Source organism: Synchiropus splendidus, chromosome 13 (assembly GCF_027744825.2).
Source record: "Synchiropus splendidus isolate RoL2022-P1 chromosome 13, RoL_Sspl_1.0, whole genome shotgun sequence".
Lineage (NCBI taxonomy): Eukaryota > Metazoa > Chordata > Actinopteri > Syngnathiformes > Callionymidae > Synchiropus > Synchiropus splendidus.
The window spans coordinates 11,065,650-11,086,959 of NC_071346.1; the positions used below are offsets into that span (position 1 = coordinate 11,065,650).

At 43.4% G+C, this 21,310-nt stretch overlaps 2 protein-coding genes across 2 annotated transcripts; both read left to right on the plus strand.

The window, feature by feature from the left end:
• Positions 1-151: 151 nt before the first annotated feature.
• On the plus strand, positions 152-13,942 carry LOC128769382 (angiopoietin-related protein 1-like). Its single transcript, XM_053883061.1, has 5 exons — positions 152-624; positions 6,793-7,611; positions 9,697-9,890; positions 12,288-12,558; positions 12,635-13,942. The coding sequence occupies exons 2-5, from the start codon at positions 6,831-6,833 to the stop codon at positions 12,823-12,825; spliced, it is 1,437 nt and encodes a 478-aa protein (XP_053739036.1). The 5' UTR covers positions 152-624; positions 6,793-6,830; the 3' UTR covers positions 12,826-13,942.
• A 4,002-nt stretch (positions 13,943-17,944) lies between these two features.
• Positions 17,945-21,233, plus strand: tada1 (transcriptional adaptor 1). The gene is made up of 8 exons (XM_053883346.1): positions 17,945-18,047; positions 18,393-18,484; positions 18,576-18,641; positions 19,711-19,805; positions 19,911-20,123; positions 20,263-20,414; positions 20,486-20,642; positions 20,755-21,233. Exons 1-8 carry the CDS (start codon positions 17,974-17,976, stop codon positions 20,905-20,907), a joined length of 1,002 nt encoding a protein of 333 aa, XP_053739321.1. The 5' UTR covers positions 17,945-17,973; the 3' UTR covers positions 20,908-21,233.
• The last annotated feature ends 77 nt before the right edge of the window (positions 21,234-21,310 follow it).

A 21,310-nucleotide genomic window follows, 5' to 3' on the forward strand; every position in this document is an offset into this window, starting at 1 on the left:
TTAAATAAGCACAGCTGGCAACAGCTATTTGTTCGCCTCCAGCAGCACAGGGGGAAACGCAAGAATCCAAAACAGTCCTCGCTTTAAAAACCCAAAGCTACTGTGTCGCCAGAGTCATGAAGGCATCAGATCGCAGATGATAGAAAACAGATCTGAGCGCAGAAGTGAGAAGGGCACAGCGGTTTGATGAGAATTTATGTCCAAACTCTGACATGGAGAGGAGACACACGTCATGTAAACAAGACCAGAGGACTGCGAAATGATGGACCGCTCAGTGACTCACAGCTTCATTGGTCCATTATTTATTTGAGCTCTAAACTTTACACCGGCGGGAGACTTTCTTTCCTCTTCAAACTTCTCATGACATCAGTGGAAGAAGGGAGGGCCAAGCCTCCGTCGCCTGGATCTGGAGAGAAAAATCACTTTGTCAGCCTCCCTCCGTCTGTGGACCACCCTCCACTGTTCTGCTGAACGCCGCTGACTTGTGCCGCAGCAGCTCCCGGCCTTTATTCTCAATGAGGGGAGACGCAGTGGAGGAGAATGGAGAGCATGACTGCTGACAGGAAACATAAGTGAGACCCCAAACTGGACCCTTCCTGCTGCTCTCGGACTGAACCGACATAGGTAAGACTTGGAAATCTCTTAGTGAAACTTTCCCAAACTCATGTAAACATCATAGTTTTGCTACTTTGATTGATGTGTTCAAGACAACTGAGCTTATCTCTAACTAAAACCAGTGTGACATAAAGACATCTGAGCTTATATTGAGTTCACATTTTTGCTCCAAAATGGTGAAAAAACTCACTCAAGTGACTCCTGCATAATTGTTGTTTATGATAAGGTGCAAAGAAATACATTAGTTAGACAATTATTCTTATTTAATGAAGATAACTCTTGCTATTTAGCGATAATGGGGTCTGGTTTGTGGTGATTTGAATACATAATGGAAGAAAAATGTCTTTCCAATGCTTGTTACAATCATTCATACCAGTTACAAACTTAATACGTTGTGTCTCCCGCTTGGCAGACGGATGCAATTACCATCTCCATCTGACTAACTTAAGGCTTAATTGGAGCAGCTCAAAAAATCTGCAGGCCCAGAACACAAACCACAAAACGTCCTCCAGAGAGTTTCCACTCACTATTTGATTTGTGTCTTCATGAGAGAGATGGCAATGCATGGAGGAACATCTATTTAAAGACTCTATTCGAGAAGGTTCTCTCTGCTGTAGGTCAATCCACCTTTTTAAGACAAACAAGGAGGCTGGATCCGCTCCAGCTTGGAGGTGGGACGAGAGAAAATGCCTCTTTAATAAGTCAACAAAAAAACACCCACTGTGGCCGACTTGATGAAGACCAGCAGGGTGTGAAAGACAGGAAGGAACGTTGTGGTGGAGAGGTGCAGATGAGATTCACAGTCCTGGCCGCTGTGTAAACACTGTCACTGCTGTCAACCCAGCGCCGTCAAGATTCATATGGTGGGTTTGGAGACGTGCAGAGGAGCCGTTTCTTAAGGCCCGGCTATTGAGAGGGATGACCCGTGATTATGGAAAGCTGGGGAAAAGTGCTCTGTCAGGAATAAGAGCAGCAACCGGTGCCAAGGTGACTCTGAAGCCTGACTCATGGTCCGGTTTTTCATCACTTTCAGATGATTCATGCTCACAAACACATGTCTGGAAGTGAAGCTTGTTGCTCACAAAATATATTTCAGTGCAGTCCGGGGCAAAGTGTGACTCAGGGGCCACATAAAGCCCGCACCCTCTTTTTATCAGGCCCTCCTGAGCTCAGTGAGAAACTAAATACAATGTTCCTGTGCTTGTTGTCATTGTATTTCTTATTTTTCCGAATTCTCCTAAAGTAAAACTCGAATCTAAATATTTTTCTTCATTCATGACCACATTTCATTTTATAGTTTAAATTTATTGGTTTCTCAGCAGCACAGGGGGGAACATAAGAATCCAAAAGAGTCCTCTCCTTAAAAAAAAAAAAAAATTGCCATTACATTTTTTTAATGATAAACATTTTTTCACTTCTTTTTTTTTGACTTTTGAAAAATGTTCTTGTATTTTCCCTACACATTTTATTTTTAAAACAGACATTTTTTTACCATATATTTTCCAATAACAATATACAGAATTTTGAGTCCAATTTTGGTCTCATCTCTGTGGTGTCTGCACTGGGTTCCTCCAGGCTCTCTGATTTCCTCCCAGCCCTCCAGATTCATTCCAGTGTCTAAAAAGTAGTTGTAAGTTCATTGGTGTCTCTATATTGTCCAAAGCTGTGACTGTGAGTGGTCTATATGTGCCTTACAATGGACTGGTGACTTGTCCAGGGTGTCCCCCGATGGGGCTGACCCAAGCGTCCTGTAATGGTTTGTTTGCATGGGTTTGTACTGTGGTTCGGGTCGGTACCTTTTGAAAACCACGATTAGAAAATGAATGAATCACTAAAAACATTTGGTTAAAGCCAAATCCAGTGGCTCACCTCATACAGTGAAACATGGCTGGTACAGCAGATGGTTTTAAAACACAATTTCAGCTTTTTGAGCTGCCAGGCATCTGACAGGGGACACTCTGGACAGGTCAAAGGTTGATTGCAGGGTAGACAACTACTCACATACGGGCAGCTCAGAGAAGAGCGTAGCTTTGGGGACTGTTGACCCTGGACTTAAAGACTTTTATATGGATAGGAAAACCATTCAGTGAGTAAGATTAAGACTGTCAAACATTATTGGGCGGTGGTGGAAAACGTGGTGACTACTCCAGGACGTAACAAGTTTGCTTTCAGTTCTAACTACCCGTTGAAACGGAAATTCCTCCCCATCCCTGAGGGTCAACATCACGTAGCTGCAAAGGTTTACATGCAAAAGCTTTGGCTTTATTCGGAATAGTAACTTGACACATGCAGACAATGTTGTATTTGAAACAAAAAAGAAAGTTATTGCCTCAGAAAGTTGGTGAGGAACAGAATTCCTTCTCCTCTTTCAAGAAGTTTTACTGATCGCCCATCCCAACACAGGAAGTGAACCCTGGCAACAGAAGAACCCAAACAAAACAACAAACTGCATCATTAAACTTCATCAAAGTGCTAAAAATAGCTCACCATAACTACTGTGTGACCAGATTTCTGCCAAAGCAAATGATTTGAAATCTATCAGGCTTCCATTAATAATTCAGAAGTTTACTTAGCTTTGTTTTGCTGCGTGAAGAGAGGAGAAACTATATAACATTGTGTGATGAAAATGCCTTTTACACTCACCCAGTGCAAGTGCTCGCATTACTGATGCGTTTATTTCTGCAGCGAGGGAAGGACCCAAAGTTAACAGACGGGTTTTGGCGCCAGGAGCTGATACAAGGGTTCATTATTTAGAAAAGCCAGGCATCTGTTTGCACAATTGAGCGGTTAATACTGTACAGTCTCCGTACTGAACGTTTGTTGAGTCATTCCTGTAACACAGAGTGGCATTCTGACCTATGATGACACAAGGATCGAAGCAGGAGAAGATGGTAGACTACACGTGCAATGTAGTCTCAACTGGGTCCAAAGCCAGCGTGTTTCTGCTGTGGAAATTTATGAAAACTGCTTTCTGCAGTGCTAGCCGGCAGTTTTCTGACACCCAATCCTTCATCTGAGGTGGAGAACCTCATCGCAGCCAAACATGAGGAAGGATATAAGCTGAAAATCCCACTGCTGTCACTGTCCAGGTTCCATTTCATCTTAAATGTTTGCATCTGCTGAAGTCCTCAACGAGCCAGCAGATTTGTTCCCACTTGCTCTGATAGAAGCCGACAGAAACCGTCAGGAACTGCAGATAAAGGGTTTTTTTAACCTCTCTGTCAGTTTTACTGCGCTGCATTCTGGTGGGATACAGTCTTCCTTTCAAAGATCTACCCGCAATCTGCTCGCCATTAGACTCGCGAGCAAAGCCAACAACGGTGGCTCTGGTTATTTGAGGACCCAGCACAAGTACGGGGCTTCCATGAGTCTTTGTTTTCTTTCCATTTTACTCAAACGGAAGGCTGACCCGTTTGCAATGAGGTTTGGATGGCGCCAGGGCTTTTTTTGTGGATGATGTGGTTCTGTCAGGCTGATTTCTTCAGCTCTCAGAGGAACCTGAAGCAGCTGGCATGAAGATCAGCTCCTCAGAGACCATCGTTCTTAGTCTGACATGACTGGATTGTCTTGTCCAAGGCAACATGTTCTCACGTCTACAGCGCAACAGATTGACGATTGTATGGTATCCATTGATTTTGAAGCCGTTTCAATAAAATGTTTCCCTGCCGTGCTGGGACATTCACAAAGAATGGCTGGCTTTGGGATGAGGCTGCACTTACGATCGTAAGCTTCCATTGTTACTTCAATTGTGATATTGTATTTATAGTAACTTGTGTGACCTTGAGCTCGAGTCATGGGGCGGCAGTTCATGCCACATGGATTTTTTAGGAGTGGAACCTTAAGGAAGGCTGTGACCGACCATGGCTTAACCTTTACCACAGTCACCTTTATACGTGTTGGTACTGTTGTAGTACTCGTGATTGGACGGCTTTCAGGACCACTTTTTTAGGGTCTTAGTCTTGCCTTGTTCTTGGAGTGGGCGGATTGGGAGACAGACAGTGAAAACTGTCATGCTTTGTATACAGTCTTGGTCTTGTCTTGGGTTAGACTTCAACATATCTTGGTCTCATCTTGGTCTTGATACTCTCCAGTCTCGATAATGTCTTTGTCTCGGTTGGTGGGGCCTTGACTACAACATGCCTTGTTGGACAGCCCAGTAACGCACCGCCTACAGTGTCAGGAAATACCGTGGGAGGTGAACGTTTAGATTCGACTGATAGCCTAACACAAAAGCCCACTCGATGATCCTCATTGTGTTATACACTGTACAAGCGACACATCTGTCTTGCTCTTCAGACAGTGTCTAACTCTTCAGAGTAATGTATTATTCTGTTTTGGTCCCGGGAGATCTGAGCCATGAGGGATAATTCTTTAGTCCTCCACTGAGGTTGAGGTGGCTTGGGCATCAAGTGAGGGTACCCTGTGGACCCCTTCCTGGTAAGGTGTTCTGGGCACGCTTTCTGGTGCCCTGAGAACACTTATTTATCTCCCAGAGAAAGGAGGGGAGTTTTCAACGGCTGCTGACCTCCCAACCCAAAACTTAGGTTGAAGGAAGGTGCACAGATGCATTTCAACCTTTGGTTGAGCGTCGAGCGTTGAGAGTCGAGCAGATTTTTGAGCCAAACTTCGTCTTGAGACAGAATTGGTGGTGGTCCATCCTGTGAAGACGCAGCACCTTTGAACAACAGACCTCCTGCCAAATCTGGTGAGACGTTTCCATCCAACACCTCTTAATCCTAGCTCCTGTAAGTAAACAAATCCAAGATACAGGCAGACTGCTCATGTACTTGCATTCAAAAAAGCATCTTGAGAACTTTAATAAGGAGGTGTTGACCAATGCTACAAAGATACAAAGCACCACGTGTTGCTCCAGTTTCAAATGTAGCATTAGCATGGTTCACACAAGTGTCGCTATATACCATCTAAAAAACAAGCTTAAATTTTATTCCTCCTCAGCAGTTTTAAATGCATACCTCCCTACACAATGAGTCACCACCTGCTGACATCCATATGTAGGATATAAAACTGGACTGGTTGAACATCTTGAGAGACATAAATTAGCATGCCATTTCTGCCAATATAGCGTTGGTAGATCAACACCGGACCATGAAAACAGGGAGTTTCATAGAGGCCCGCTTGACCGGTCACCTGATACTGCGCTGGAATCAGCCAATACCGACAGAGGGAGAGCCCAAAGGGAGATGCCTTGCACTTGTGAGCTTCAATAACTTACCTGTGGTCGGCACTGCAGGTGCTGCGAGTACTGTAGGTAGCATTTAAGTACCGTCTCACTCCCGCTGGTGCGTTTTAATTCTCACCCACTCCATCACTGAGCGGGGCTCTTGTGTTGAGTCTGGAATATTCCCCTAGTGTCGCGCCAACAGATGCTCTGTGGTTCTTCAAACTGTGCGGGCGCAGTGGTTCAATTAGATTACATTGGATTAGCAGAGAGGGGAAAACATCTGCATTATTTCCTTCGCTGATGCACCCTGTCTGAGAAGTGTTTTAAAAGCTGGGTGAAGTAAGGGAAAATGTATTACACTATCACTTCAAATAAACAGGTTTGATAGAAGAGGGAGAAAAGCCGAGAGCTCTCAACCATCCATTAAGCTGTCAAACAAATCTGTTATTTCACACTCACTCTGAGCCTGCCATCTCATTTAGTCATCTCATATGCTAAACCTACATGTAACAGACCTTTATATTGAGTTTCTTTTTGCTTCTCATAAAAGCGCTTCATGAAATCTACACTACATTGGCCGGAGCCTCCATAATTGTTGGCAGTGTGAGTTCCATTGGAGGAAATATGAGATCTATGTCTTTGTAAGGATGAGTGAAAGACCGTGTAGGAAATGAGAAATCCCAGTATTTAAGTTCAAACAGTATTTCTTTTCATTATTCGCTCTGAAAAATATACAAACAACCCATTGTACAGTGAAAGCATTACTCAGCAATATATCTGTGGGACTCCTTGAATGGCATAAGCTCAAACCCAAGAGGCTTAAGGAAAATATGATGCTGTTTATGGGACTGTTTGAATATTTATGAAAGCGTTTCAATGTGTCTATTGAGCCGACGTTGATAGACAGATTTTGAAATTGTCGATTTGTGCACATGGAAAGTCTCATGTGGAACCTTTCTAATGCGACGATAATGGAGCTCTGTTCTGTTTTTCAGGCTTTCTGGTGAACTTTGTGGTAAAGTGAGAAGCAACCATGGGACCTGGAATGTGGAGCCTTCTTCTTCTGTTTGATCTGTCCCTGGCCAAGCACCCGGTCCTCTCCCGGATACGGAGGGCTCCGGAGGCCAGCGGGGAGAAACACAAGTGTTCCTACACCTTTCTGGTTCCAGAGCAGAAGATCACAGGCCCCATCTGTGCTGCACGAGGCTTCACCCCCGACAAGGACAGGGTCACACGCCTGGACGTGGCTGCAGTCAGGGACCTCCTCTCCAAGCAGAGGAGGGAGATGGAGACTTTAAAGCTGGTGGTGGATGTGGACGGCAACTTGGTGAACGAGATGAAGCTGCTGAGGAAAGAGAGCAGGAACATGAACTCGAGAGTGACGCAGCTTTACATGCAGCTGCTGCATGAGATCATCAGGAAGAGAGATAACTCACTGGAGCTAGCTCAGCTGGAGACACGTGTCTTAAACGCCACCTCAGAGACACTACGACTCGCCTCGCGCTATAGAGAGCTGGAAGCCAAATACTCAGCCCTGTCCGCTGTGGTCAACAACCAATCCGTGCTCATAGGAGCTCTGGAGGAGCAGTGCATGCAGGTGTACAGCCGCAGACAGGAGCCGCCGCCTCTGGGGCCTCCTCTGGTCCAGGTGGTGCCGGAGAATATCCCTGTAAACGTGCCCAGGCTGACCAATGAGATCCAGAGAGACAATACCAGAGCGTTTGCCCGCGAAAGGGGCTCTAGGTCAGGACCGTCTCCTACAAGTGGTACGCTGGAGGTTCTGAAGCCTCCTCAGACGAACTTCAGTGCTGAAGGTCAGTGCGATTGTGGAGACACTGTTCCATTTACGATGGAACTCTCGGCACTAGTGGTAGGTGCCGATAAAGTCAATGTCGAATTGCTATTACATATGACCAACTGTCCCCTTCCAATTTGGGAGTGGAGGATGCAACATGCTTGGTGGTGGCGTTGGCCTCCAAAGGCATGTTTCAAAGCCTAGATTTTAGAGTGATGTGAGCAGACAAAAACATGGCATTTATTTCATTTATAAATATTTTTATGTGGCTCATGCCACCAATAACGTCAGCCCGGTCTGTGTATGTGAGTGACGCTGCAGACTGGAGCATCTCATGCCGACTCTTCCCTCTACTGAATTCAGCGGACTTCACAGCGATCAACAATGAATAATCGGTGAAACACATGCCATACGTTTAGTTTAGTTTCTCATTGCCATTGAATGGGGGCGCTTGGCGCACGTGCAGCGAGGCGCATTGTTTACATTCCATAGTTAAATGCGATTCAAAGTCTTTGACTAACCACAGTTGAGTTGCCAAGTCATTTTACGTGGCCCTTTTAATGCACCAAGTTTTTGGACTATGGGAGGAAAACATTGCAAACACAGGACGTAGCTTTATCTCAACACTGGTAGCAGTAATCTTTAGTTAAATCGACACACAAGCGACTGAAGAAGGAAGCAGGAGAATCATGACACAAATTTCTTCTGAATCCATGTGTCCATCAAACCACTTTCTCAAACATGGTGAGGGCCCATCTCCACAGGTCAACCATAACAAACATTGCTCACTGACTGACCCGCAGCAGCAGGTCGGCCTCTGCCCCAATTTCCAAAAGGTTAAAGATTAGCTAATCCCACCGGAGCTGAGCCGCTCAGGAGAAAAGAAAGAAAACTAACGGTGGAAATAAAAGTGCTGTCATGTCTGAGCGGATGCCCGGGACTTAAAGCAGAGAAAGACCTAAACCTTACGCTCATCAGGAGAAATTCCTGCCACATCTAGTTCACCCAAGAATAATAAAGTGTGTAGAACTTCAGGGCAGTGGTATATGAAAACGGTCTTTGACTCCATCGCACTGCAGACTGAGACGGAACGCAGACCGCAGAGTCGGCTCCTGGAAAACCACAAGGAAGGGCCACTCCGAAGCGACGTCATGAAAACGAATGGACTTCACCTTTTTATTGTTATTCTACTATTAGCTGGGTGGGAGCTGAAGACGTCCGCTACACATGTGAGCTTCATTAAAGCAACTGCACTGACCAAAAAAGGGAGATTTACAGCTCACAGGCAAATATTTAGTTTTCCTCAGTCATTAAAAATCACTAATCTCTGCTCTCACAATATCCTGATGGAACAGCTCAGCGCTAAATGCAAAACTTGGTTTGGAGGTAGAGTCAGGGACACATGGAGAGGGCAGACAGTGGTCAAGTGGATCAGGTGATATAAACTGGAATTTGTCATTTAACATGAGACAATGTACAGCTTTACATTGTACTGTGAGGACTCCTGTTTCCACCCATTTGGGCTGAATAGACACTCAAAAATGAAGAAAAGAGGTGAAAAATATTTGTAAAAGTAGGAAACTATATTTAGAAAACATTAGAAGCATAAGAAAAGTAAATGCCATTGACAAACTACGAAGACCAAATCATGACACAGATATTGTAGAAGTGATTTATGATGACTATCTTTTTAAATACAAGTATATACAACAAAGAAAATCTGAATATTGAATATATATTGAAGAAAAACAAAAGATCTAAAACAAAAATATTGCACATGATGAGAACATTTTTTGTCTTTAACATTTTGGAAAATGGAGAAGAAAAAAGCAATTTTCATAATATTAATAACAGCCAAATGTTTTGTAAAAAGAAGCCTTTTTCATGTGGGAAATGCACAGGTGTGTGGGAAAAAATATATCAATAGGAAATGACATAATGCACAACAATTTGTAATATACAGAAATGCTGTGTGTATAAAATAGGCAGGTCATTTATGTTGTTAATGTTCAGTCCCTGAACTAAACAAAAACCTGATTTCCAAATCAAATCAACTTTTATTTTTTGCGTCTTCCACATCTGAGTATCATATATTCGCCGCCAGGTCCGTTCAGGGACTGTCTGGAGGCGCAGGACGCAGGCCACGTCGACAGCGGCATGTACCTGATCAAACCCGACGAAACAGAGAAGGCGGTGCAGACCTGGTGCGAGCAGGACATGGACAACGGCGGCTGGACGGTCATCCTTCACCGGAAAGATGGCTCCGTCAACTTCTTCAGGAACTGGGATAACTACAAGGTGATGACAAAGGCGCTTCCTCTCCTTCTTTATTTTACATAATAGCATCAGTCAGTGTTGCCATTTGCCAAGGCCGTTCAGTTTGGGATTTCCATGATGAAACGGAATACGTCCCACTGGGGAGGAATGTTCCACCACTCAAGCTGAAGGATTTCTTTCCGAAACCTCCACCACCTTGGTGCCTTCCTGGATGCTTGGCTGCTCGTCTTAATGCAGAACATATTCAGGCATCAAACGACAGCTGGCAGCCTTGGCAAGTCGCTCTCGCATTCAGCCGTCCAGGCCCGTGCTTAAGTGGGAACTAAATTGCTTCCCCCGACATTGATTTGCCGCTACGCTCTCCCGCAAAGCCGCCACATGTACACAAACCAGAGAGGCGAGTGAAACCCTCCACCGAGCCTCATCGCTGCCTCCCTCCGCCGATCCACAATTAGAAAACCTCAATTTGTAGAGCGCTGGGAAGCGATTTGAAGGCACGTGGCCAGATGTGTAGCAGGGATTTGAAGAGCGTGGACTCTACAGACAGCAGCGTCTAAAAGGGACTTTCTGAGCTGAAGCTATAGATAGGAGGGAGGCAACCTCCCTTCCTTTACCACCCAGAGGGAAGGGTGGTGTCGTGGTTTTCTGCTGGTGGTCTTCAACTTCGGAGACCTTCCTCAGGAGTCTGATTCATTCGGCGTGGTGGGAAAAAAAAAAACAAAGCAGTATTTCCTTATGGCTAGTCAAAGAAGAATGTATTTCAGCCAGCATGGGGAGTCCACGCTTCTCAGGCTCTCGCAGGCTTCTGAAGGCACATCTATGCTGCCTTTACGTACAAAATGGTGCCCATCCATTTTGATGTTACCATCACGGATCTCATGCTTCCTTCGTTCTTTGCGTTGGCATTGCTGTTCACCAATATATCCACCGTGGGCAGCCCAGAGTCAAGACTTCATGACAACAGGCAGCGATGTAGAAGGCGGTGGTCAGTGAGGCTGTTAAATATATATCGCAACTGGAGGTCAGAGAATTTCCGCCATTGTTGTCTATATCGGGTAGTAACAGCAACACTGCTCCCCACGGTTTCCAGTGGTACTGCTCCGTTTGGTCTGTACCGGTAAACTTTGTGGAATTGTGCAGCAATACGGACAAAATTCATGCAGAGCACAGACAGAAGTCTCCGTCCGTATCCGGATCTGTACGTAACATTGAGCATAAATGGGCCTTTATGCTGGCGAACCTACTGAGATAGGATTCATCACGATCGCCAAATAGTTATGAGTGTTAATATTGAACGTCTTGCGATCCACCTGCGATACCTTTAAGATCTACTTGTGGATCACGATCAACCTACTGCCACCCATGAGAGCGGACAAGTTCATGAATACACTGAAGAAAGAAATAATTCAGCTTCATTCCGACAATGTGAAAAACCTAGAGGTGATTTTGATTTTGCGATGATTTTTGATTTTTATATGGATAGTTGGAAAGCTTTGGTAAAAAAGGAAGCCGGGGTGAACAGTTTATGAATCTCATGTTGGGAGCTTCCTTCAGGTATGTTACGGCCAAGTGCAATCTATGCATCAAAAGTGAGAAATTGACTTGTAAAGCCATTGTAGAGGCGCGTGCAACAAGGTGTCTCGCTATCGCTAACGGAGCGGGGGACGTGAAACGTTTTAGGCAACGTGGCGCATCAAACGTTAAAGTTGACAAACCTGAAGTCTGGCGACAAACGGCAGCCCATTAACCAATCAGAGCCCAGATTTTACGAGGACAAATGTTGAGATCTTGTCATAGCGAGTGCGACCATTCATGATTTGCTACCGCCTCTGATAGACCCGATGGACTTCCACAGTAGAAAAAAGCATCTTGAGAGTCGCTTTGGTCACAATGACCACGTCAGGTCCATGTGGCTTTTTCTGGTGGAATAACAGAGAGAATGAATGGAATGGATTTATAACCTTCGGTACCACTTTTGCCGATGACATTCTCTTGTTTCCATCTTGATAGTTTGGTTAAGAGCTAAGAGCTTGAGAAACATCTGAAACTCTTTTGCCATATAGATACTCCTGAATTGTATGATTGGAACGTCAAGCTCAGTCCACCCAAGTCTCCATGTGGTTAAAAGATAATGGTTGAAACAGGATTATTATGTATGTCAAAGTTGAAATGTTGGAATCGAAATTGCCCTTCACCACCGGGTTCTACCCTCAACATTGCTTTGCTTTTGGAGCGCCGTGTTTCCTTTGAAGAAGACCTAAACTACATCACCAAGAATGTTGTTTTCTCAAACAATGGCAGCAGGGTTTCATTCGTCCAAACACCACGCATGTTTATACGCTCTCCTGCTGACCACATCACAGGCGTGTTTGTCTGTCATCTTCAAGTGTCCTTCTCTCTCATCTTCTGGTGACTCAGAGCGGTTTTGGCAACATCGATGGGGAGTACTGGCTCGGCCTGGAGACCATCTACAAGCTGGGAAGGCAGGGCGACTACAAGCTGCAGGTTGAGATGGAGGACTGGATGGGGAAGAAGGTTTATGCTCAGTACAGCAGCTTCCACCTGGAGCCGGAGAGTGAGGGCTTCCGACTGCGGCTGGGAACCTACAGGGGAAACGCCGGGGACTCGCTCAGCAGCCACAATGGCAAACAGTTCACGACTCTCGACCGAGATAAGGATGCTTTCTCAGGTACCTCTCAGTCCACTTTTCCTTTGTTGGTTGCTCAACCTGCCGTCTTATCATCCTCACTCTTCCCTTACAACAGGCAACTGTGCACATTTCCATAAAGGGGGTTGGTGGTACAACGCCTGTGGCCAAGCCAACCTCAACGGTGTGTGGTACAGCGGAGGAGTCTACCGAAGCAAATTCCAGGACGGCATCTTCTGGGCCGACTACGGAGGTGGTTTCTACTCCATGAAATCCGTCCGCATGATGATCCGTCCCATCGACGAATGAGTTGAAGTGCGCTGGCCCGTGCAGAGGCCCGAACATTCAAACGTGAAATCATCGGGAGCTCGCTCCAGGAGCTGAACGTGTGATGTTCTCATGTAAAAAAAAGAAAAAAGGTCTCTTATTTATATAAGACATGCAGCTCCAACCAAATATTCAACTGCTGGTGAAGCAACAGGCAGTGATTCTTTTATGTTAGCAGCGCAGGATCTTTCTACCTCTCCATGGTGACGCACTTATATTTGTAACCAGTGCTGAAACTGCCGACACAAGATGTATTCAGGTTAAAACAGAGTATTATAATGTACAGAATGATATACATAATTACAGGAAGTCATGAGAAGATTCTGGAAGGAACGCAGTCAGGTGTTGCTTAATGCAAAAATTTGGAGGAAAATAACAGGATAATGCTGCCATATTTGCAGAAAACTAATATGTGGAAATGTAATGTGTATAATTTAACAGACAAGACAGTATTTGGAGAAAAGATTTTGACGTTACAGATTTTGAAAAATAACAAAAACAATGGTAATTTGTCAGAAATTAAATCAATAATTCATTCATTATAGTGTGTTTAAATTATTCACAAAAAATATGGGAATAAAATGTCTATTTTTTCCCACACATTTTCAGTGAAAAGAGAAATGAATGTATTGAAATAAAAATGTTTGGAAGAAAATTTATTGAAATATGATAATTAAAAATATGATGGAATGATTGAATGATTGTTTACTAAAAATATTTTTGTGACATTTTCTTGTAGAAAGATTTTTTTTTATTTTATTAGTTTATATTCAAGATTTAATATCAGCATGTAATAACACATATATGAGATCTCACGTTAACCTGAAAGAGAACAATTTAAAATATCTTAGTACTGTATATTCTGCTATTTCAGGTCATAATTTAATCCTAATTTTAACAACAATGAGGTGAAACTAATTTATCCAAGCAGAGGAGGGGCCTGGTGTCCCGACTGAACATTGAATAATCCAGCAGACGGCTGAACTGGATTGACTTCTCAGTATATATTGACAAGCATTTTCAAAGTGTGCCTGCATGTGAGATGAAATATGTTTTTCTAATTTGGCCGACAATTTATTCTCAGCGCGGCTCTGGGAAAAACAAGACGTTTCGGGGGGGGGTGGGGAGGGAGGGGGAGGGATGGAATTACACTTTGTTTTGAGTGGTTTTCAGGGCTTGAAAAAAAAAATGCCGAGCAAGCGTGTTGGAAGTTGAGAGCGTTGGGACAGACAACGAGAAACACATTTCTTCCAAGCCAGACAGGATGGAGAAAGGAAAAGAGGAGGAGGAGGAGGAGGAGGTGGAGACGGGGGTGTTGTGGGGTGGAATTGGTCCATATTTCCATGTTATCCCGCGACCACCCCATCTTCCATTTAAATACCCAGAAATTTACATTCTTTCCACACACTTGAACCGTGTGTTTTCTTAAAAGTATCTCACTGACCGAGGTTTGGTCGCCTGCACTCTCTAATCAGCGCTATGAAAGAAAAGTTGCATCCACAAGAAGGCAGAAGGAGGATGGGAGGGGGGCGGCACGGCTTTGAACAGCAGCATCTTACATGAAAGACAAACAGGATTTTTGGTCTCTGCACTTGGAATAGACTCTCACGCCAAACTGTTTTACCGACTGGCCGCATCTCTGTAACCGAAGCTTTTACAGGGGAATAAAACATGACAAATGGGTGCTGGACCAGAACCACATCTACGGTCAAGAAAATGTGCAGTGTTCTCTTGTTAAATGGCATTGTAAAGTTAAATTTGAACACCAAACGCTGTTGACTTTCAATTACAATAAAGTGGGAAACTTTTTTTGAGAAAGTCCTGTATTCGCTTCTGATCAATTTGAAGTGTGAATCCATTAACTCCAATAGTCTCAAATCCTGTGCCTCAAACTCCGAACTTTAAGTACCTGTTGTTCTCGTGGTACCGCCATTATCGGGTCTTCAAGTCATGTGACCATCCCACTTGTGACACCATTTTTAGAAAACCAACATTCATTTCAGGTTCTGACTGCATCTCCATGCAATCTGTGTCGGCGTGGTCTTGCACAGATGACCTCTAGTGGCCATCCCACTTATGACACCACTTCCTGCTCACAAAAACGACTGCTTTTTCCATCAAATGCACAGTGATGTGATTGAAACTGTTATGTTGTGTTATATCGAAGGGTTTTATGCCACAGATTCCTTTACAGATATAAAATGCAATGCATTGGGACCTTCTTTTCCCTGTCTCTTCCTTCCAGTATCTCCTTAAGAAGACATTGTGATTCAACTCTTTATCGTCTGTTGCACATGTAAATATTTGATTCAGCTGTCAAAGCTTTGGGCAAGTTGAAAGCTCAGCATTTATCACTTGATTTCATCCATCCATTTTCATCTGCCGCTGCAGGTTAAAATGCACCAAGAGGGTCTTGTGGAGTTCAAGAAAAGAGGCATAATCTAATCTAATCTGTATTCTCCAGCGTGTGCTGGGTCTGCCCCAGGGCTTCCCCCCAGTCAGACAGCTATTTTTTCAAAGATTAGATGCTAAATTCATTCAGACGTGTCCCAGATTTTTATAAGTTTTTCTCACAGTTAATTCATATTACGTCAACTAATCTTGAAAATGAATTCAAGGAGGCCCCAGGGGGGGATTCCGCACACATCCATGCAGAAGCAGGCTTTGGGGGGAAACAAACGCATCTTGAAAAATAAATAATTTAAGTCCTCTAATCACAGAATTTGCATTTAAATTACTGTCAATTAAATAAATACAGATTTCTTTAATGTTCAACCATTTCAATGCTTTTGTTTTTACTAATGGGTTTTGCATTTTAATCATCAAGTATACAGAACGTACTTGTTTTTATTTGGTGGTTGAAAGAATGTATTTCTGGAAAGCAATTTTTATTTATTTTTTTATTTTTTTATTATTGGATAGAACGCGGAAAATATATCTGGACATGGGTCCAGATGTGCCTCATTTTTTAAATCATAAAATTGCAAAACAAAGTGTTCCAATATTGACATTTCGGTCAGCCCAGAAGCTTGGATCGAAAGCGCTTATTTTCACAGTTAATGGGCGACAGGAATAGAGCCGGGCTGAGCAGAACCACCAGAGTGTGGGAACCAGTGTCAGCACTGAATCCCTCCAACCACTGCCCAACACACTGAACCTTTTCGAAATGACCCAATGGAAATGCAAAAATCGACCCCCAAAACCACCAACCTGTGCAGTCAGGGGTTTGTGGAGAGCTGGTGACACGGTTGGCCATGAAGCCGAGACCACACTCAGACCTGAAACACCTCCCATACCTGTTCGGTCAACTGTTGCTGCCGTGTGGTCCGTCGGTGAGGCTCCCAGGTGAAGGCTGTCTTTGTGGCCGTCTGGGAGTCTCACCATGATCGGAAGGTTTGCGAAAGAAGGTGGCTTTTACATCAGCAGGAGGAGGAACATCCGTGAGAGTGACTCATTCGCTCTGAAATGCTCGGTTAGTGTCACCCAGCAAATCAACGGACAGGATGTGGAGCTGTTTTCACAGAAAATAAGCTCCATGAGTAATATTTGCCCTCCCAACGACAGTTACACAGCCCAAATACAGCGCCGGCGTCTAAGTGCTCCTTCGATTTAAAGCTGAACAGACGATTGTTTAAACTTGATGATAGTCTGGGGGGATCTGGGGAACCTCAGGCGCTTGCTGACAGCTGCAGTTTCCACTGGCTTATTAGCCAAAGTATGTACAGTAGACCCACTGGTGAGGCTCCCAACGGAGTGCTGACATTGTGTTTGTTTTCAAATTGGAGATGTCCATTGCATGGTGAAGTCAATCTAAACAGAGTCCAACCAAGAGACAACAAATAAGGACTGAACTGTCAATTACAGCAGGCTACTTGGGACACTGGTTTCTTCCAGACTTAAATCTAGTTATATGACCACAAACCTCTGTGGAGGGACTATTTATCATTATAATAACGTCCACAGACAGTACTAACTTCTGTGTTGTCTCTGCTATGAAAAGCCCAAGTCATAAAGCCTTTTTGAGCCTCGGAGCCATTAAGTGGTCGGAGAACTGAACCAAAACAAGTTCACTCAAGAGAGACATCGACGAACGCAAAGCGAGAAAACAAACTGTTAACACTCAGAGCAGTGAAGCGGAAGAGATGTTTCTTCCAGCTATCGGCAGACAGTCGACCTCAGCAAAGGAGTTTCTTGTTGTTTGAGATCAAGCTGGATGTAAAACGCTATATATGGAGTCTATTCAAAGGACAAGACCTCGACAGTTTTAATGCAGTGATGGACATTCAGGGTAAAGGTCAGGATTGGAGTGGGTGAGGGGGCAGAGTAAGATACAGAGGAGGGTTGAGCAAAAGAGAGAGAGAACAGAGAGTAGATTTAAGTATATGAATAGGTTCATAGTAAAATGTGTTGAATAGTCTTACATAATATAAATCTTTCATGATAATATATATATGTTCTTTGGTTTTAAGGACTCAATTTTACAACGTAAAACAGGATGACAGATTGAGGTATTCCATGAAATGTATTTATTTTTCATTTTTTCATTTATTTTACTTTTGTTTGTGATTTTTTTGGTGACCTTTTGAGAAAAAAAGCAGATTAGCCAAATATCCTTAATATAGTTGCTTATTTAATTTGCAGAAGCCGTTCGTTGAGCTACTACTATTTATCACGACGAATAAACTTAACTTTTCTGAATAATTCTAATAATAATAATAATAATGATTGAAAAGACAAAGTGGGCAAATGATGTATGTTAGAAGTCATTATACTGTATTACCATCTACTGGTGGAAAAGTTCAACTGCAACATCTCAAAATTAAAAATAAAAGGAAGACGCAAAATGTTTCATTGCTTGCTAATTTGGATTTATTGGTTTCATTCTACATCGACATAATTAAATCAAAATCATGCGAATATATCGCAATAAACAACTATTACGGTATTAAATCAATATTTTTTGTCATTCGATTTTTAATGTGTATGAGTTGAAATGGTACTTAGACTGTAAATATAATATATTCTTCGTCCACACGAATTATTTCGTGAACTTTTTAGGCCATTTTAGATTTTCTTTTTCACAACACTCGTCGCTTGTTGATGACGTCACAGTAGAAGCTACAGGACGTTATGGCATCCCATGCTAGCGAGCTAGAAATAGCAAAGAAAAACTTAACAGAAGCAATCGGAGATAATATTAAACAGTGAGTAACGTGCATCGTTGTATGTTTTTAATGCAGATTGTTTCAATGCTTTTATTTTGTTCTCTTGACTGGAAAAAACAATGTGGCGCACGTTAGCTTCTGTGTGTAAATTAGCCAAACACCGGCGACTCTGTGCGAATTCGCCATTCATCATTGATTTATGTGCTTAAACAGGGCTGGATTTTGTCACCCATTTCGTCTTACCCTTATATATCATGCAGGTTTTTGTTTCTTTCGTTGGGCTTGTATTCTAATTGGTAACTGTTAGCGTCCTGTGTTGCTGATCGTTTTAGGTGCATCCCTGTGTACCTGAATGTTGTGACTTAAATAACGTTTTATGTGCAGTTACTGGGCCAACCTGAAGTTATGGTTCAAACAGAAGATCAGCAAAGAGGAGTTTGACGTCGAAGCTCGCCGTCTACTGGCACAGGAGCACGGTTTGTTGAGCTCTAAACTAATGTTAAACACTAGTGGTTATAAACAGAATGTTATTTGATGTCTTACAATTCCCTTTGTTCTTCTGTATAGTTCATGTTCACAATGATTTCCTCCTGGCCATTCTTACGCGCTGTCAGATCATTGTGTCCACGCCAGGTAAGTAATGATTGCAGAGTTGTGGTGTGAGTTAAACTCTGCAGCCATCTTGTTTCTGGATTTCCCAGCTGTGGTTGCCGCATCTACTCATCCTGTCTTCTTCATGTCATGATCATTTGCCACATCCCTGAACCTCATTGTTTGTCATCCTCTACTGCTTTGACCTGGTTCTTCCGTCTCAAATATTGTTGGGCCTGCATGTCCAGACTTTCTTCTCTATGCATCCAGACTGTCTGAATCTGGCCTCCTGAATTTTGCCACACAATCTGTCTCTCTTATATATTATATTATGGTCTTTATGAATGCATTCAATACCAGTGCTTCTGAGTTACCACAGTTCTTGATACTACTACTAATGCCACGATTAAAAATTTTTTTTTTTTTTAATTATGTAATATTGGACTACTATCTTTCGCAGTTTCTACTAGACAGCATCTTTTGAAGTCATTTATCATGATTACATCACTAGATTATGTTACCATCTGTTAACATAGTGTATGCCCCTTGACAAACATAGTTAGCTGGCTGACAGTCATAAATTATGGAACATATATTAGGGTTAAGTGGACATGACACAAGCTGGTGTTAAATAAAACACTCACCTTGGATTGGTGTCTATCTTCAGGTGTTTCGGCAGGTTCGTGTTTCCACCTTTGAGTTGAAAACTTGGTAGACGCTGTTTGCCAACTGTTTTGAGTGACTTTGTAACTGTTCTTTTTTCATCCACCATAAATACGAAGCATTTCCTAAGGCGACTGCACCTGCAATCGCTTCTTCACTTCCATCTTTATCTATCTGGGTTGAAATATTTTCTTCATATACCTGAAACGCGACTGCATCTCTTTTTGCAAATAAAGATCTAATCTAATATAAATGTTTAAATGCCTTCTCTTTGAGGTGACATCATTATCTTTCATTTGAATATTATTTTAAAGTGTCGTCTTTGATCTGAAGTTTATCTTGTACGTATAGCTTTACTGACTGTCAGTCCCACGTTTGATGAGGTTTCTTTCCAGGGTGGTTTATCTAATCTTATCTCCAATGAACATGTTCCCTCTCTCACCTCTAGAGGTTGCTGGAACATTACAATGGTCAGGCGGTTCAGCCTCAAAGCCTGGTAAACCAAAAGGGAAGAAGAAATGCTCCACAAGACAGAAGTTTGATGTAAGTCACAGCTGATTTTAACCTGGGTCGCTGTCAGACTTTTACTTTACCTTTGTGATAATCTGCAGTGACACACAATCCTCCAACGTGTTTTGTTACCCTCAGCATCGCTTCCAGCCTCAGAACCCTTTGAGTGCTGCCCAACCCTTCAGCCCACGGGAGGCTGCGAGTGAAGAGGAGGAGCTGCGCCTCAGTGCGCACACCCTGTTGCTTCCCACTCGAGGGCAAATGGAGGCGCGGATGATGGTGACAGCCTTTGAGATGGGACTGGACAACATCACGGATGATGCTGTCAGCACCATGCAGCATGCTGTTGAGGTGTGTGGTCTTTCAACGACTACGAAACTTTAAATGCGACTGAAGTCAAATTTATTTTCACATATATATTGCTTTTGTTATTATCTGCTGTTTACTATGTCAGTTGTTTTAAAATTGAATAACCATTTTTTGCATCAAGCACCACTTGAAAGACGTCCTGACTGCTGTAATCACTCGGAGGAAGTCGTATCGCTTACGAGACGGTCGCTTCCCATATGCTTTTGGCAGTGATGTCACACCGCAGCCTTATCTTAAGAACAGCCTCGCAGCTTATCACAGCCTCACTGAATGGTATGAACCTCGTGGCCATATCTGCTCCTTAGTGTTTGGTGGGGATGATAACGCAGTTCTTCCTGCCTCAGTCCTCCTCCAAGTGCCTCGCTTCCCACTGGTCAGCTCCCACAGATCTCACCAGATGAGGCAGAGCAGAAAGCCGTGTACCTGCTAGCGTGTTCCACGAACACAATCCGTGCACCGCTGCCACCCGTCAGCTTGTTCGATCTCCTCGAAGCGTTACAGGTGACCATCCTTCATCTTTCTCAATCACTTGCAAGGTCAAAATGAGATTAAAAATCCCAACATTCCCTCACATTTTCCATTCTCAATCTGGACCCAAATTCTTGGGTGACAGGTCAACCATAGGGTGATGCCTTCCCACACTGTGTATGCCTTGAATATGGAGCGCATCCTGTCGCGGTTGTGGCACCCCAGCCAAGAGGAACTGGAGCAGGACCATGTTCACCGACAACGCCTGGCCTCCAAAGACGGGCTTCTCGTCAGCTGACGTGATGCCATGGACACACAACCACGGACGTGTTCTCAAAAATGAAGCGAACGGAGGAAAGAAGAAGAGCACAAGCTGACTGCTTTTATTCATATCCAACAAAGATCTTCTATAATTGACATTCCATATTTTTAGGCAATTAACAAAGCGACCGATTTATCTCATTATTTGGAAAGCGGTGCGCAAAATGATGTCCGCTTTGTTCACACCGTTAGTTGGATTATATTCTTACCCCAAATTGTTCACTGACCTACATTTGCGTTGAGTGTATTTTGGGTGCATGCAATGTGTAAAATAAAATGTATTTTTCGTATTAAAAACCTTATGTTGATAACAAAGCAGCTGCTTATTTTTAGCATCACTTAAAACTCTTGTTTTCCTCTGAGCTCTTTAGTGACTCACT